Source organism: Melanerpes formicivorus, unplaced genomic scaffold, assembly GCF_026170545.1.
Source record: "Melanerpes formicivorus ecotype bairdi unplaced genomic scaffold, bMelFor1.0.p_v2 SCAF_33, whole genome shotgun sequence".
In the NCBI taxonomy this organism is placed as follows: domain Eukaryota; kingdom Metazoa; phylum Chordata; class Aves; order Piciformes; family Picidae; genus Melanerpes; species Melanerpes formicivorus.
Window position 1 is genome coordinate 979,055 of NW_027142385.1, and position 18,339 is coordinate 997,393.

At 48.6% G+C, this 18,339-nt stretch overlaps 1 protein-coding gene across 1 annotated transcript in view; it reads right to left on the minus strand.

The window, feature by feature from the left end:
- Nucleotides 1-18,339, minus strand: part of ASTN2 (astrotactin 2) — a 438,091-nt gene that overhangs the window by 33,341 nt on the left and 386,411 nt on the right. The window contains exon 20 of the mRNA XM_068155636.1: nucleotides 7,615-7,756. Coding sequence (XP_068011737.1) covers nucleotides 7,615-7,756 — 142 coding nt within the window. The remainder of the gene's footprint in view (nucleotides 1-7,614; nucleotides 7,757-18,339) is intronic.

Genomic DNA, 18,339 nt, shown 5'->3' on the forward strand with positions numbered 1-18,339 from the left:
GTTCCATGATTTTGTGATTCTAAGATAAAAGAAACACCCTGTTCTGGATGGGGAGGGGGTGCAAACCCCACTGAAAGAACCAAACCTCAGCTTTCCATCCTTCAGGACAAGGTGCTCTGTATTATGGAGAACTGAGGAACAAAGAAAGGACTCCAACACCACAGCACAGAGAAGCTTTTGCTGGCTCAGAGGCAAATGGAAGGCAGCAAGGGCTGTGTTGATATTGATAGTGCATCTCTCCTACTTACCCTCCCATTAGTCAATGAGATAAAACTTGGACAGCTCTGCACTAGTGGCATTAGGTTTCTACACACTCAGAAACTGGAATACTCTCCAAGTCCATAACTGTAAAGGGTTGGTGATAGGGGATTGATGATGGGGAAAAGCTGGAATTGCAGAGGTCCATTTGTCTAGCATAAGACAGAGGCCAGTCTCCTCCTCTCCACCCCATTACCATTTCCAGAAAGAATCCTACATTCACACACTCCCCCAGATGCAATGACCATACCTCCTCCTCCTCCTTGCTCCAGCCACCCTCAGAGGAGTAATGGGAATGGGCCTGGACCAGCCAGGTTTAGGGTTTGGATTCTGGGAGTTTCAGGGACAAATCCAAGAATGTTATTTCAATCTAGATGTCCTGAGGAAGGGGTGGGAAGGAGCTGGCAGTAGGAGGCCACAAAGGCTGTTCTGCTTCTCCTTGTGGCATAAGGTATGGAGAGAAGTAGAGAATCTGGGGAGAATAACCTGGCCTTTCCAGTGAAAAGGACCAAGATGCTCATATGCTTGGCAGATACTAGGGAAGAAGGTTCCACTGGAGTCAGTGGAAAGGTGCCTGCTGAATCCTGATCTGCCCCGGGGGGCTGCATACAGGTGGTAGAGACAGAGCTGAAGGATTGAGGCACAAATCCAACCTTTACAAGGGTGATGGCAAAAGGTCAGTACAGCAACACTGCAGCAGCATCTGGAGACCCTGATCTGATTGACCCAGGCTAGGCTGTACAGGGACAGTGAGAGCTTAAACCTGAGCTTATAAAGGGGACAGGAAAACTGATGAAGATGAAAGTGAGGCTTCAATGACTCAACAGAGCTAACAGCAAAGCTGAGCACTAACTCCAGCACCTCAACAGGCAATGAAAGCATGAATGTCTTCTCTATGGTTTTTATAGACGTACCCTTCTGACCTTGGAAACTGCAACAGGAGCCCAACCTACCTCCCTGCATGGGACTTCATTATTATCACCAGAAACAGTGATAATCTCCTTCTGCTGAGCCACTGACCTCTCTGTACAGGCCATCTTTCACTGCAGTGTGGCACAGATGAGCCCAGACAGGTCAGTGCTGGACTTCAGCATAAACAAGCACACATCTGAGCCAGCATTTGGGCAGGCTGGTTCTGAAGCAACCCTAAAGTGCTGGGGAAGAACAAGCCTGCAGTTAGAGCACGGACCTTGGATTTAGCAAACACTTGTTCAACTCCTGGTGCAACTTGCATGAGCTTCCACAAGCCAGGAATGCTTGAGAAGAAACTACAGCCATGTGCTGCTCAGCTTCAGGAAGCTGGAGAGCATGTGGAATAGAAGAGGTGGATTTGATGAGGCAGCAGAGCTCCTGTGCACACAGGGGACGCAGCCAAGGGCTCTAACAGATGTGTTTTAACCCATGCCACCGAGCTATTTGGGGTCTGTCTCTGATTGCTCCAGCGCTCATTCATGTGTCTTCCTGACAGAAGACCAACAATAACAATTAGTATCATATAAGGAGCAGTGGACTGCTGCCAGCATCAGCAAACTCTTGAGCACCAAGGGTTTCCATTCCACTTCTGATCCCAGCTCTGCACAAGGAAGAGGGCAGTCAACATTAATCAGCCTTGCTTTGGGCCAGCTCCTTTAGCACATTCAGCTTGCTGAACTGCAGTCACTGTCTCTCCACGCTGTGATGGATTCCCCATATTCAACACCTCACCAAAAATGCATTTTCCCTCTTAGCCCACACATAGTGACAGAAGCTAAGCCTGGCCATGCTGCCCATGGCCTCCAGACCCTACAGGAAATGATGCTAGTTGGGCAGGTCTTGGCGGGGCTTGGCTCTGGACAGGAGCTCTGCGTTGTCAAGCTGAGGTCTGACTGAATCCCATTCCATCTGATGGCAGTACTCAATCTTCATACCCTAGAAAGAGGTTTCCACCTTTCCAGCACTCCAGGAATGTGCTCTCCCACAGCCTTTGGGCTGGTTAAGGATCACCCTGGGGAAATCCTATCTGAGCCAGCTAAGAGAAGGCAAAGTCGAGGCTCCTTCTCAGCACATGAACACACTCCAAGGAAAGGCTCTGGAAGGGATCCTGATGACTTCCATATTATTTCCAGTAAATTTTGTGCTGATTCTTGGCACAAACACTGGAAATGAATAGGCTAGGTCAGGAATGTAAATAAAGTGAAACATTGGGATTTAATCTAATCTATAATTATAGTATCTGTGGTTCAGGGAAGAAGTTGGTGTGCTTGCTTTGCTGTTCCATTGAGGAACTGGAGGGGTTTTTTATTAGCCTTTCCAAAATCTCAGTTTTTGGCTGAGGGACACTTGGTGTCTCCCCAAGTATCTGAAATGAACGTGCTGGGCTGGCAAAGCTGCTGTCCGGCAGCCGATCAGGTACAGCTCAGCAAAGAGGCATCCCCAGGCACTCAAGGAATGACAGAGAGAGAATTTGAGATGGATGAGGTAGGCTGAAGGCTCAGGGAAGCTGTTAGACACACAAGGGAAGCTCCTGTCTCCACAGTGAAGATTTGGTTGGGTTTCAGGGTATTGAGCTATGCAAGGGCCATGCTGAACGTAAGTTCAGTCCTCCAGGCTGATTTTGCCCTCTGAGACAAGGCAGAGCTCTTTCCCTTGACTGGTATTTGGTGCTTACTGAATCACAGGCTGTCTGTCATAGCATGGTGCTCCCAAGCTCTCAAACCATCCCTCTGATTGGCCTTAACCACTGTTCAGGCTGCTTAGTCCATGCAAGACAAGGTCTTAATAGACACATAGACATCTTTTCCTCTACCTTCCTCACCCCATCCTCTTCCACATCCACTGGGGAGGAAACTTGACAGACTGCTCTGGTCTAGCTGACCTCAGGGGAGAACAATTCCCTCTCCTGTGATCCCTTTTGTAGGAACTATTAAGACTTTTGTTATTTTAAGTGCTTAAACCAAACTTCACACTCTTCAAGGACCATGCTCAGTGTCCCTGTGTGTGCACATGAATGCATTCACGGGACTGCAGCATGGATCCATGCAGCATGGGCATCCATGCCCAGTATCCTGGCAGGAGTGTCCATGTCAGGTCAGGGAGAGATAAGGATAAAACCTTAGCAGACCCTGTTGTGACAGAACAAGAGGTGATGGTTTGAAACTAAATGAGGGAGATTCAGATTGGAGAGAAGGAAGAAGTGTTTGACACTGAGGGTAGTGAGCCACTGACTCAGGTTGTCCAGAGGTAGATGCCCCATCCCTGGAACCATTCCAGGTCAGGTTGAACAGAACATTCAACTAGTTGCAGATGTCCCTGCTGACTGCAGGGGATTGGTCTAGAAGACCTTTAAAAGTCCCTTTCAACCCAAACCAATCTGTGATTGTATGAAAAGGGCTGTCAGGCAACATGTTTTCCTCAGACTGAAATTGCAAAGGACAAAGAAATTAGTTCTCCTTTTGTTAGTTTATGTTTTGAAACTACAGAAGTCTCAAAAGCAGAGGAATCAATCAGAGTTTATTTGTTTGCTCGTAGAGCTTTTTGTTTTGTTTTGCTATTCATACTCAAGCCCAGCTTTGATCTGAAGCTGGTAATGCTCCAAACTAATGGTCAACAGCAGTCTAATTGCCCTAGGTACTGCAGAAGGGACAGGATGTCCGAAACATTTACAGAGCAGAAGAGAATTTCATGACCTCACAGTCCCTCCTCTTGGTTTATGTGACATCCTCAGGCCACTGAGGGTTTGTTTTCGAAGAGCCCTGATGCTGCAGCCTCTGTGTGCTCACCTAACAGCTTGGAGAAAAGCACAGGCCCCTGCCACGTGGCTCTCATCAGGATCATACCCGTGCCAGAGCCCTCCAAGACAGATATTTTTCACAGAAACAAATAAAACAAGCAGGAAAACAAACAACTGAAGGAATGACCCCATGCCCGTGTTTCTGTTCTTGTTACATCTGCCTGGGCTCAGAACCCAGCCTCAGCCTCATTTCACTGTCCTGGCTTTCTTCATGCTCTGGTGCAATTGTATCACAGAATGACAGAACTGTTTTGGTTGGAGAAGACCTCTAAGACCATCAACTCCAACCATCTGCCCAGCACCACCATGGCCATTAATCCCTTTCCCAAAGTCCCGTGTCCACATGTTTCTTGAACACCTCCCTGGGGAGCCTGTTCCAATGCCTCAGCACTGTTTCTGTAAAGAAATTTTTGCTAATGCCCAACCTAAACCTCCCCTGTAACAATTTCAGACCATTTCCTCTCATTCTATCACCTGATACTAAGTGGAAGAGACCAACCCCCACCTCACTCCCACCTCCTTTCAGGGAGCAATGAGGTCTCCTTTCAGCCTCCTCTTCTCCAGAATAAACAACCCCAGTTCCCTGAGCTGCTCCTCACCAGCCCTGATCTCCAGACCCTTCCCCAGCTTTGTTGCCCTTCTCTGGACACACTCCAGTACCTCAATGTCCTTCTTGGAGTGAAGGACCCAAAACTGAACCCAGTACTCAAGGTGTGGCCTCACCAGTGCTGAGTACAGAGGTACAATCACTTCCCACTCCTGCTGGCCACACTATTGCTGATCTAGGCCAGGATGATGTTAGCCTTCTTGGCCACCTGAAATGTATGGACAGCTGAGCAGGGGACTATTGAATGTGTGTGCCCATGCATAGTGGAATTCACAGGTACCAAGTGAACACATGCTGGTTAGGTCCCAGGTTGGAGCAAAAGTTGTGTGTGTGTGCTGGACTTCCCTGCAGCCATGGCAGTGCATGCACACAGTGGGCAGTGGTGCATCAGTCCACATAGATATGCTGGGGCATGCTGTAGCAGATGCCAAGGAGGCAGTGATGTACTGTGTGGACACGGCACATTGGTTTTGATGCCTGGGAGTGTTCACACAGGATCACACAGGATGCTAGGGGTTTGAAGCAACCTCCAGAGATCATCGAGTCCAACCCCCTGCCAGAGCAGGACCATAGAATCTAGAGCAGGTCACACATGCCCTGCAAGTGCCAGTGCGAACATGTGTCCATACATGTGCGTTTTAAGTGTGCTCAGCCCTGGGAATGGTGTGCCAAGCTCTGCTGAGCATTAGCTGAGGGATGAAGCCAACACTTTGCGTCACCCATGGCCTGTTCCTGCAGAAGGACGAGGTCCAAAGCTCCTCAGTGCCAGGGGACTGCTGCCTGCAGCCATGCCTTCCCACAAAAACCTACTGTCTCTCACCCAGTGGCACCTTGCAGAGAGCAGGCGCTGCCCACAGCCACCCCAGGACACTGGGCACTGCTGACTCTGCTTATCCCCACCATGGCAATGTGCCTCACGTCTGCGAAGCAGAAGCCTGGCTTTGATGAAGGAGATGACAAAAGCCCAGACAAAGCCTTCTGCCTTCCACCCAAGGCTGTCCCAGCCCTTTGCCGACATCAGGAATTAGATCACAGAGCCCCTAAAGCGATGGGTGAGTGCAATTATCCCTGCCCAGCAGATGGGGAAGATGATTTGGCAGCCCAGGCTGCCCAAGAGCCAGACCTTCTGGCTCCCAGCTTTGTGTGTTCACCTCAGCAGCAGCCTCCCCATCCAACCCAGCAGCTCTTCCCTTGCCCAATGTCCCTGGCAGCTGTGAGACAAATGACTGAGAGCTCACAACCAGCTGATTTTATGGGCACCAGGTCATTAGCAAGTTCTGTGGTTGCTCCAGCCTCTCCCTGGCACCTTTTCAGAGCAGCCCAGTTCCCAGAGACATTAATAACTGTATTTAAGCATTATATATATTTAACAAGAAAACATTTTAAATTATTAAATGGCAAGAGGTATCATTTGGAGCCCATTCCTGGGCACAGCCCTGCTCGAGAGATGTGCAGTGTAGGCTTCTCCTTCTTCAGAGGTTGTCAACATACTGAACTGGGGAGGTGGTGGAGGGGGAGGCAAAGGGAAAGTATTAATCAAGACCTTAGAAAGTTCTCGCTGACAGACCATTTGCCAGCTCTTGCTTTAAATGCTTTTGTGGTCCCATAAAAAGTTTCATTACTCACTACAAAATGTGTTTTAATTATTACAGTCTCTCTGACATTAAGCCCTGGGTGTTTCTCTCTTGCTCACTCTCTCCCCCCTCCATCTCCTTGCCTTATTTCTCTATTCTTTTCTCTCTTTCTGTTCTGACTCCTGATATCCCCCTCAAGACAGAGGATGCCCAGGCTGAGGAGCCAGACTGAAAAGCCCAGACCCCCTCCAAACAATAGTGAAGGAGAAGTTACTCAGATCCTGAAATGACCCTCTTGCTTTGGACACTAATTGCTCCACAGGATTCAAACAGAAAATCCAATCCCATGTGCTCAAAGAATGTCTCAGAAGAGTCAAGTGAACAAGAACACCAGCACTGGTGTGGTCACCCCTCCCTGCAGACATAACTGGGTGGTGGACCAATGGATTTGATGTCTCTGTGATCTGCTAAATATGTCCTGCTCATTCAAGCAGAGATTTAGATAATCAATACCCATCACACTTTGGGCTATTTTGGTCCACCAGGCATTTGGCAAATGCTTCAATCTGACCATGAGTTCAGTTCATCCATGAGACACAACCCTACCCACCAGACATGGACCTGCAAGCCTGAAGTACTGAACATGTACTCCAGTTCTGGAGCCCCTATTACAAGAGGGATGTGGAGGTGCTGGAACGTGTCCAGAGAAGGGCCACAAGGATGATCAGAGGGCTGAAGCACCTCTCCTGTGAGGACAGACTGAAGGAGTTGGGGCTGTTCAGTCTGCAGAAGAGAAGGCTCCCAGGTGACCTAATTGTGGCCTTCCAGTATCTGAAGGGGGCTACAGGAAGGCTGGGGAGGGACTGCTCAGGATCTCAGGGAGTGACAGGACTAGGGGGAATGGAATGAAGCTGGAGGTGGGGAGATTCAGGCTGGAGGTGAGGAGGAGGTTCTTCACCATGAAAGTGGTGAGACCCTGGAATGGGTTGTCCAGGGAGGTGGTCGAGGCCCCGTCCCTGGAGGTGTTTAAGAGCAGGCTGGATGAGGCTCTGTCCAGCCTGATCTAGTGTGGGGTGTCCCTGCCCATGGCAGGGGGGTTGGAACTGGATGATCCTCGTGGTCCCTTCCAACCCTGAATGAAACTATGAAATTATGAAACTATGAAACTATGTGAGTTATGCCAGTGAGGTCTCCCACAGACTCCCAGTGCCTCCAGCACTGTACTGGCAGACACTGGTTTTCCATTTCACTAGCTGAGCCTTACAGCCAAAGCAAGAGAGAGACTCCCATCATGCCCAGTCTCTCCTGTAACACAGTGCTGACCAAAAAGGTCAATAACAATTAAATAACAGCATTGGAGATCCCCCCGCCTTGTGCCCAGCACCTCCCCACACTCCTCTCCTTACTTGTACAGACCATCTGGCTCCAGGCACTTGAAAATGACTGAATAGAGGCTGGTTTCAGGGACATCTCCATGGCTCCTACCCGCTGCCACACAGGATGTTGCAAGGCCAGAAAGCAAATCATCTGCAAAGCTCAAGGATTCTCCTGGGGAGCAAAGAGATGAACAAGACATCAGTACAGGTGCAAAATCATTGCTGACCATTTAGCAAACACTGTAGGAGTGTCTCTACACAGGACAGGTGACCAACAGGTGTTTAGGAGGAGACTTGATAGGGTGCTTGGTTGCATGGTTTAGTTGATTAGGTGGTGTTGGATGATGGGTTGGACTTGATGATCTTGAAGGTCTCTTCCAACATGGTTTATTGTATTGTATTGTATTGTATTGTATTGTATTGTATTGTATTCTATTCTATTCTATTCTATTCTATTCTATTCTATTCTATTCTATTCCATGCAATTCTATTCTATGCAATTCTAAGCAATATTATTATCTGCTATTCTATTCTATTCTATTCTATTCTATGCTATGCTATTCTATTCTATTCTATTCTATTCTATTCTATTCTATTCTATTCTATTCTATTCTATGCAATTCTATGCAATTCTCTGTTACTCTATTCTATTCTATTCTATTCTATTCTATTCTATTCTATTCTATTCTATTCTATTCTATTCTATCACAAAGTCTACTTGGCTGTTGCTGATAGGGATAGTCCCAGGTCTGGGACAGGAACCCATCGCAGAAAACAGGGCCACTGTCAAGTCATGGCTGGGACAGTGGAAGGGTGCACTCAGTGTACAGGCAACGTGTGGGCTCAATGCAAGCACCACAACAGGATCACACGCCAAGGGTGTGCTCCAGGTTCCCAGAAGAGCTGGAAGCCTGGCTAAAGAGGGCTCTTCCTGCCCTAACTGCATATTTAGTTCTTAAAGGGGACGTGGCCCTGCTGGAAAATCACCTGTCACAGTGAAATGTGTTTCTGCTAGGTTCAGTTGGAAGGAAAGGAGACATTTTTAGAGCTTGGATGGAATAGCTCTCAATGTCCTGGGGCTTTTGCTGTAGTGCTTTTTCTTTTATTATTCAATGAAAATCAGTAGCTTTGCATTCCCTTCCACGTGCAGCCTGCCAGCTCCTGGAGCTATGACTGCAGTTCCTTCCCTCACCTCTTTATGAGCATTTGAACTTTTAAAGAAAAAACTAATTAAAAATGATGCTTTTTTCTTTATTTTTTTTTCTGTGTGTGCCTTCCAGTTTATAAAGCTTATTAAACACTTGGATCATGACCCAGCTGAAACTCAAAACACTCCTTTTATTAAGCTTTTTGGACCTGATTATCCACTGCCCTGCAACTCGTCTCCTTCAGTGGGCAGCCTGCCTGGCAGTCAGAGCTCACTGCAGAGCTCAGGAGATGAAGAGAGGTGATTCTGCCCCTCTGGTCTGATCTGGTGAGACCTCACCTGAAGGACTGTGGCCAGTTCTCCAGCCCTCAACACAAGAATCATAGAATCATAGAATCAACCAGGTTGGAAAAGACCTCAAAGATCATCAAGTCCAACCTGTCACCCAAGACCTCATGACTACTAGACCACGGCACCAAGTGCCATGTCCAATCCCCTCTTGAACACCTCCAGGGATGGGGACTCCACCACCTCCCTGGGCAGCACATTCCAATGGCTAACAACTCTCTCTGGGAAGAGCTTCCTCCTCACATCCAGCCTAAACCTCCCCTGGCACAGCTTGAGACTGTGTCCTATTGTTCTGGTGCTGCTTGCCTGGGAGAAGAGACCAACCCCCACCTGGCCACAACCTCCCTTCAGGTAGTTGTAGACAGCAGTAAGGTCTCCCCTGAGCCTCCTCTTCTCCAGGCTAAACAACCCCAGCTCCCTCAGCCTCTCCTCACAGGACTGTGCTCGAGGCCTCTCCCCAGCCTTGTTGCCCTTCTCTGGACATGTTCAAGAGTCTCAATGTCCTTCTTAAATTGAGGAGCCGAGAACTGGACTCAGGATTCAAGGTGTGGCCTAACCAGTGCTGAGTACAGGGCAGAATGACTTCCCTGCTCCTGCTGGCCACACTATTCTTGATGCAGGCCAGGATGCCATTGAAGAAGGACACAGACCTAATGGAGTGGGTCCAGAGAAGGGCCTCAAAAAAGACCAGAAGGCTGGAGCACCTCTCCTATAAGGAGAGGATGAGAGAGGTGGGGTTGTTCAGCCCAGAGAGAAGAAAGCTCCAGGGAGACCTCAGAGCAGTCTTACAGGGGATACAGGAGAGCCAGAGGTGGACTTTACAAGGGCGTGCAGCACTAGGACAAGGGGCAATGGCTTTAAACTCGACTTAGGTTGGACATTAGGAAGAAGTTCTCCACAATGAGGGTAGTGGAGCATGGCAACAGGCTGCCCAGAGATGTGGCAGAGGCCCCATCGCTGAAAAGATTTGTCAGGCTTAATGGGGCTCTAACTGGGGATGCCCCTGCTTACTGCAGCGGGGTGAGTGGAATAGATGACCTTTAAAGGTCTCTTCTAACCCAAACCATTCTATGATTCCCATTTCACATCAGTGTGACCAAAAGCCCAAGGTACCCAACAGTAAAAAAACCAAAGCAGCTGCCATGGTTGTATCCCATTCCCACTGACAGGAATCAGAGGAAGGGCTGCTGCAGCTGATAGAGCTGTGATGATAAAGCAAACCTGGACCCAGCTTGCCCTGCTGGGTACCTTGTGCATGTGTCAATGTCAGGACACCTAGGCAGAAAGAGGAGAATTCCCCTCTCAGCACTTTTCTTTATGTGTCTAAAAGTAGAAGTGACTGAGGACTACTGAAATGGAGCACAACTCTCAGTTTTTGGTACAGACCACAGGTGGTACAACTGGCCCAGAGCACCTCACTCTGCAGCTGGATTACCCAGGTAGAAGAAAAAACTCCCTCCCCCAGCCCCCCCTCAACCTGCATGTGCATCTTGTCACAAAATACACAACTTGGTAACAAATGTGCCCCTTGGCTAGAGAAAAGAGCAGCAATAAATTCTTTTCCTCCCTAAAGGAATCCAAGCCTTAATTATTCATTTTAATGCTCCCAGCACGACTTGTTCTTTCCAAACTTGTTTCAGGCAGCTCTGTCACTGGTCTCTGTAGTCCAACCCAGTCTCCAGCCCCGGGGACTGTACCAAACCCAATCCCCAGCCCCAGTCTGTACCAAACCCCAATTCAACTCAATGGGCAGCTTGGGTTGGCAGTGGGAAAATCACTGTTTGGAGTCATGAGCGCAGAGTGGCCTCCAGCAAGGCCCTTAGCTCTGGGTTTATGGTTTAAACAAACAAACCAACCCTTGCTGCTCACTTCCAACTTTCATTCCTGGCTCTTTTCATAGGACATCAGGCTGGAATGGGGAACTCCCTGTCACCAGAAGTCCCTGCAAACACACACTGCTGTGACTTAAAACCCAGATGAATCACAAACACATAACAGAGAAGCAGGACCAGATGTTGGGTGACCGTTGGACTCGGTGATCTTACAGCTCTCTTCCAACCAAAATGGTTCTGTGATTCTGTGATTTCACTGCTGAACAAGAGCAAGAGTGTTTAAGCCTCTTCTGATGTCAAGTAACCTTCCTTCTGACAAGGAAGAACTTCCATGTTGAGACAGATCATCCCCTGAGTACCTGCTGTAGGATCTCAGTCCTTCCTCTAGAGCAATCAGGATTGACAGGTAGCCAGTGAAGGGCAGCAAAGAAAACTGCTGGGCACAGAGTCTGTGGTGAGCAACTGGGCAAGTGCTAATGGAGATCTAGGCTGGCAGTCCATGGGTACAAGGAGCATAAGTCAGGATATGTGTGTCAGGAGAACTAGAGATAGGATTGGAAAGAAAAACAAAGGGCTGAGACAGGGAGTGCAGAGGGTGGAACCAGGCTTGGAGAAGCTGGAAATGGGATGCAAAGTGTCATGTGCAACTACTGAAGTGTGCATTCAAGCTGCACAGGTAAGTCTCCTAAAGGCACCCACTACCTTCTGAGTACTCATGTCTGCAAAGTGTGTTTCTGTCCCCCTGTACAGGAGGAAATGAAGCTCTCAGGGTCTGCCAGACCATGCCAGCTTGGGTTAAACCCAAACCCTTGCAATAAAATCCCTACAGCAAGAGGGTGCTTTGTACTCAATGCTGAGCCTCAGGGAAACTTTCCCCTCTCATTGGCCCTGCTACAATCAAACAAAAGCAAAGAGGCTGTTATGAAAATAGCAAAACAGATGCTAGCAAAGGTGCTGAAACCTCAGCCCCAAGGCTGGGAGGCTTTCTGCACCTGTATAAGCAGCAGTGAGGTCACTGGTGGTGCCAGACTGTATGGACCATGCAGCTATGATGGGGTGGGCTAAGGGACCCCCCATGGACAACAGAGCTGTCAATCCCCAGGGAGCATGGGAAGCTGCTTTCTGTGCTCCCCCCAGGGTGAAGCACAGCACATGGCAACTTCATTTCTCCATCTCACACAAGAGAAGTCTTTCTTTGTCCAGTTCATGTTGCTCTGAGGGCAGCTGAAATTAAATTCTCTAAGCCTTCCCTAGGACCCAAAATCCAATTATTCCCTTGATTCAGACTGGGACCTTGTCAGTGGGATGCAGGTAAGGTAACAAGCCTACAGGAAAGCTGCAGAGGAACCTTTCATAAGGGTCTCTAGCAACAGGAAAAGGGGGGATGGTTTGAGGCTGGGGGAGAGTAGGTTTAGACTGGATCTTAGGAAGAAGTTCCTCAACACGAGGGTGGTGAGACTCTGGAATAGGTTGCCCAGAGTGGTTGTGCATGCCTCCTCTGTGGGGATGTTTAAAGCCAGGTTGGATGAGGCAGTGAGCAATCAAGTCTAGCTGAGAGGAGTCCCTGCCCAGGCAGGGGGGTTGGAGTAGATGATCATTGCCCACAACAACCCCATGCAGTGCTACTGGCTGGGCACAGACTGGCTGGAGAACAGCCAGGCAGAAAGGGACCTGGGGGTACTGGCTGGTAGTAAGATGACCATGAGCCAGCAGTGTGCCCAGGTGGCCAAGAAGGCCAATGGCATCCTGGCCTGCATCAGGAACAGTGTGGCCAGCAGGAGCAGGGAAGTCATTGTGCCCTGTACTCAGCACTGGTTAGGCCACACCTTGAATCCTGTGTCCAGTTTTGGGCCCCTCAGTTTAGGAAAGTTGTTGAGATGCTGGAAGGTGTCCAGAGAAGGGCAATAAAGCTGGGGAGGGGTCTGGAGCACAGCCCTATGAGGAGAGGCTGAGGAAGCTAGAGTTGCTTAGCCTGGAGAAGAGGAGGCTCAGGGGAGACCTTATTGCTCCTACAACTCCCTGAAGGGAGGTTGTAGCCAGGTGGGGGTTGGTCTCTTCTGCCAGGCAACCAGCAGCAAAACAAGAGGACACAGTCTCAAGCTGTGCCAGGGAAAGTTTAGGCTGGAGGTTAGGAGGAAGTTCTACACAGAGGGAGTGATTGACCATTGGAATGGGCTGCCCAGGGAGGTGGTGGAGTCACCATCATTGGAGGTGTTCAGGAAAAGACTTGACAGGGTGATTGTTTGCATGGTTTAGTTGATTTGATGGTGTTGGATGATAGGTTGGACGCGATGATCTTGAAGATCTCTTCCAACCTGGTCTATTCTATTCTATTCTATTCTATTCTATTCTATTCTATTCTATTCTATTCTATTCTATTCTATTCTATTCTAACTTAAGCCATTCCATGATTCTATGATTTGCTGGCACTACAAGAGGCAGATGGACCACTAATGTTGCCCTACCAAGGAAAAGTGGTCTTGGGATGTTGTAGCAATAGAGACATGCTGACTAAAGGTTGTGATGAGAGATCACAGTATTGCTCATCTAGGCTTTCAAGAGAGGCACAGGGAAAGCAGAAGGGAAGGCTTCACAGGGGAATCACACAGAAGTTTTACCACATGAGCAGAGACACAAAAAGGCTGAGGAGAGATACATGACTGGAAACACATCAACAGGGCAGCACTTAGATGGATAAGAAATATTTATGCTAATGGGCAGTAATTGCAAGAGAAAGTAAATTGGATATGAATAAAGGGGCTGCTCCTGAGAAGGGCAAAGAATTGTCCTCTGAGAAGGAGTTTGATCACTTTATAAAAGGGATTACATGGATAAGTAGCTCATGATGGAAAGCAGAGGGGCTTCTCTTTCCCATCTGGACTTGTGGTCTCACACACCCCACCAGCAAATATAAAGAAGGATTTCAGCCTCCCAAAGCAGCCCTGAAGCACAAACCTTGTAGATTGCTGTAGTATCTTTGCTCATGTTATTAAATTTCAGAAAGAATCCAAAGGTTCTCTGCAGAGTAAACGATAGCTGAGTAGATGATCTCTGTGGAGTAGGAGATATTTTATTGACCAGACAGCCATCTGTGTCCTTCATTAATAGTAATAAATAATTGATGTCACACTAAATAAAGCAATAAGCTGTTACAGCTATCAAGGACAAATGACCAGCTCCTCTGAGGAGGCCTCACCTATGTTCACTTCTCCACAGTAAAAAATCCAGACTGGAACTTGGCATCACCATGGTAAGTGCTGTGCACACAGCAAAAGTTGCTGCTTGCTGCACACTGAGCAATAACTGAGCAGCTGCGCTCAGGAATGCTCCCAGCTGCATATCAAATCCCTGCAAGACTCTCTTCCCTTCATTTCTGTGCCACTGCCTTCCCAGGACTGCTCTGCCCCAAACCATCCAATTCCCCAGGCAGCTTTTGAAAAATCAAACTCTGCTCTGCTAACGACTGCTGGGAAGATGCTGCTCTCTCCAGGTGGCTTTTGCCTTCTCTCTCCAGTCCAATGCCTCACTACTGCCTTGTCCCCTCCTACAGGCACAACTGTGGAGTTTGGCAAGCCACCTCTTTTTGGTCTGGCCACCCCAAAGCATGTAGATCAACCTACTGGTGATGCCTCTGGGATTGCCACCTGGGAACTCAACTTGATGTTTGGTCTGCAGGAGGAGGAACCTCCTGACTGAGCTGCCTGCCTGCAAGGCTCAGTTGTCAATCTGCTCTCAAGCAAGCACATTTCTAGTAGCAGGAAGCTCAGATGGGCAGGAGTGGGGACTGAGGAATGAAAATGGATGGGAGCAGGCTCAGACTGCTCCCTCACAGCATCCAGCAGTCTTAGCCTGCCTCAGTCCTTCCAGCATGACTGGTGCCAGCACCCAGCAGTTGTGGATGGCAGGCAGGATGAATCACCTATCAAGCATCCCACCCAAGACAACAAGAGCTACGGCCTTGAGTTCCTCCAGACTAAACAACAGAGCGGGGCCGGGAGCCTCCAGGAGGTTAGAGGAGCGAAAGGAAGCTCTGAGACCCTCACAGGCATTCCCACACCTTCAGCCCGTGTCCCTGTGCCAAGAGCAGCAGGAACAAAACCCAGGCAGTGAGAACCAAAGTGGAAATGAAGATGAGAAGAGACCTCCCTGCTGCAATTCACCTTTGAGATTCCTAGAAAGAGCACAAAGGGAGAGGCAGGAAGACACCAATGTCTGTGTCTTGAAAGCTTCTTCAGTAGGCTGGGTGAAACCAACCCTGCAGTGTTACCAGTCACTTTCTTCTGATTGTGTTTTTCTTTTGTTTTGTTTTGGGTGGTTTTTCTGTCTCTCTCTTTCTCCCTTTTGCTTTTTTTTCAACCTGTTTTCAATTTACTCTTGTGGCATCTCTGACTGTGACCTCATTCTGGTACTTAAAGGGGGGCGGGGGGGGGGGGGAAGCAAAGGAGAGAGCGAGAGTGTCCTTTAAAAGAGAAATGAAAGAAATCATATTTTATTTAGCTTGGTTGGTTTTGAAGCTTTAGCAGAAGAAAGATTAACCTTTTCTGCCTAACTTAATGAAAACAAGGAGAAAGGCTGTATGGATAAATAAATATCTGTGTGGGTACGGCGCAGGCATGATCGTGTTACAGCCCCGGTGGAGCTGTAATGGGGAACAGGCGCGTTCCTGCGCTGCGCCTCCCAATTCCCCATCCATTTTCAAGGAAAGAAAAACAGAGTAGAATGTCAGAGGCCCAAGTGGGCATAAACCAGGGAGCCCAGGGAAGGCAGATGGGGCCCAGTGAGGACCTCTGTCCCTAGCAGTGACCTCCAGAGCAATGCCAGTGAAGCAGATGGAGAGAGAGAGACCTTACTCCACGTTGCTCTTGCCAGGTTTTGGTTCCTGAAATGAGGAAACAAATGGCATGCTCAGCCCTCCAAGTTGGTCACCTTTTGGGGGTCCTCCTTTTCCTCTGGGGCTCTGTGGAGAAGGAGGGGAGGTTCAAAAGAGGACTGTGAGCAGAAGGTTTGGACCAGGGTTTTGGATGGTAGATGGGGAGAGCAGGCTTGCTGGGCGGTCCGTCCACAATGAGGTTGTAGCTGGGGTTAATGTGCTTCAGATCTGGTGCTTGGTGGGGGGAAGGCAGTAGAAGGGGGCTTGTCATGGAGAGGATGTGCTGATTTAAATCAGTGTAACAGAACTGTAGGTGACAGAGCTGTTCCGATTTACATCAGCAGATGGTCTGTCTCGCTGCCTAGAAGATCATTAAAAGCAAACCGTCCCCACTGATCCTGGTGGAAGGATGTCAAAACCTCCTTTCCTACATGCCTTGCCAGGTTATAAAAGAAATAAAAAGACCAAGTTATTACTAAAAAAAAAACCCAAACAAACAACCCTCTGCCCACATTGTGGGAGCATCCATGCATGCCAGCGCCTTGTGTCAGACGGGAGCTTAAGCCCCACACCAAAAGAAGCCTGCAGGCTCTGAAATAATATCTTTCTTGTGACTTTTCTCAAAGGCACATCCTTTGGGAATCTCTTTGCCTGGGCACAGGTTGTCTAGGTTGCAACAGAGAAAACAGAGATTATTATTCTGTGCGACTTGAGGCACTCACTCACTGACTCGTACAAAGGCACAAACTGCAGCACTTCACTGAATGACTTCACCTTGCCCAAGGTGGGATTTTTGGGGGAAACTGCTTCCTGTGTGCTTCTGGACACAATTAATAACGATGAAGATCTCTCTCTGGTCTTCCCTGTTCTTCTGCTGATGGAAGGCTGCATTTGTAGGTAGCTAAATTAAAGGAGCAATGCTTTAGCTGAGCTAAGAGCAAAAGTTGCATTCCAGTGTCACAAAGGTCCCTCAAATGGCTTCACTGTGCTCACTGGAGCTAGAGCTTGCTGTATGTGGAGGGACCGTTTGGGAGTGAAGGATGGGCTATCTCACACTGTTCTTACCACGAGCAGCCAGTTGAACAGAAGGAAATGGTCTTCCTTTGGATGAGCTGCAATGTTCTGAAAGCATGATGCACATGGCTAATCATGAGTGTATTATTCTTCTTTTAGGGTCATCAGTAGGACTCACTGCTCCTTCACCTGAGCTCTTCACAGACTGCTTAGCACAGTTCTTTCAGAGTCAGTGTCTAAGACCTCAGAAAAACTGCTTCAACTCATGTAAGAATGCATCACCTCCTCCACCTCCCCAAGGCAGCATGCTGTTGGAGGAGAGTGAGAATTAATGCTTTTCATTCGGTGCCATGAGCCCTCCAGTATTTCTCAAGGTTCACTGGGTTGCTAAGGGTCAACCACAGCCAGACACAAGCTGGCTCTGCTGTGCTTGGAGCCATCCAGGCATGAGCCAATTCCAATCTCAAAGCCACGTATTCACATTAGGATGGTGGAGAGTCCAAGTGAATTTATCTATTCCCTTGGAGTTTGTCTCGGGCCCTGCAGCATGTTAAAGCAGTTACTTGATTTCAAGGCAAAGTGGGAACCCAGTTGTGCTGGGAGTTGTGCAGACAAAGCAATGACATGAGATTTGTCCTCAGATACTTCTCGTCTGGCAAAAAGATTTTGTCTATCACCGCAGATCTAGTTCTCACTCTCATCACCACAGATCTAATCCCCACCCTCATTTTTTTTGCTTTCCTTTCATTTTTAGCTTTGTTTAAATTAGAGATTTCTAAATAATGGAGCAGGGGTCCAGACCACTTGGTGGTCCCCAAGGCCTGTAGCCAGCAGTCTGCAGCAGATCCAGGGAGCTGCATGGAGCCTTACATTCCCCAGGAATCCCATCAGCGCTGCTACAGCCCCAGAGCCACTCTTGCACCCTGGGAAGTGGTGTGTCAGACACTTCAGAGTTGGCAACAAAACCTGGATCATCACGTCTTTCTTCCTAAATGCATGAAGCTACTGCACTCTAGTAGTTCCTAGGGGAATGAGCTACTGTTTAAAAAAAGACTTCCAAATTTGGGATGCAAAGATGGCACCCAGGACCTGGGCTCCACCAATCCAGGGCACTGCAAGGTTCCATTCTCTGCTGGAATTAAGGTGACTAAACTCAAAGGGGAGCAGCTTTCACTGTGAGTCCCCTCAGATGACAAATCCTGGCATCCTTCCTAAAGAAAGGTCAATGACAAGGTGATTCTGGCCAGTCCAAGTGGGCCCTGGGGCATACACCTATGACATAACTGACTTAAAAACCTCCCTAGTACACACACTTCCTGACCTGCCTAATACATGATGGTCTGGGAAGAAAGCAGGTGAGATGTGCCAAATAGCAGGGGCAGGAGTTTTATTTCCAGTTCTCCTGAGCAGTCTCATTATTTTCAGCTCTTTGTGACCAAATACTCCAACATTTTAATGCCCCACAGAAGCCCACTGACTGACTGGCTGAGCTGCTGGAGCTCAGGCCCTGTAGACATCTGCAAACACCAGACTAGCAGGAAGGG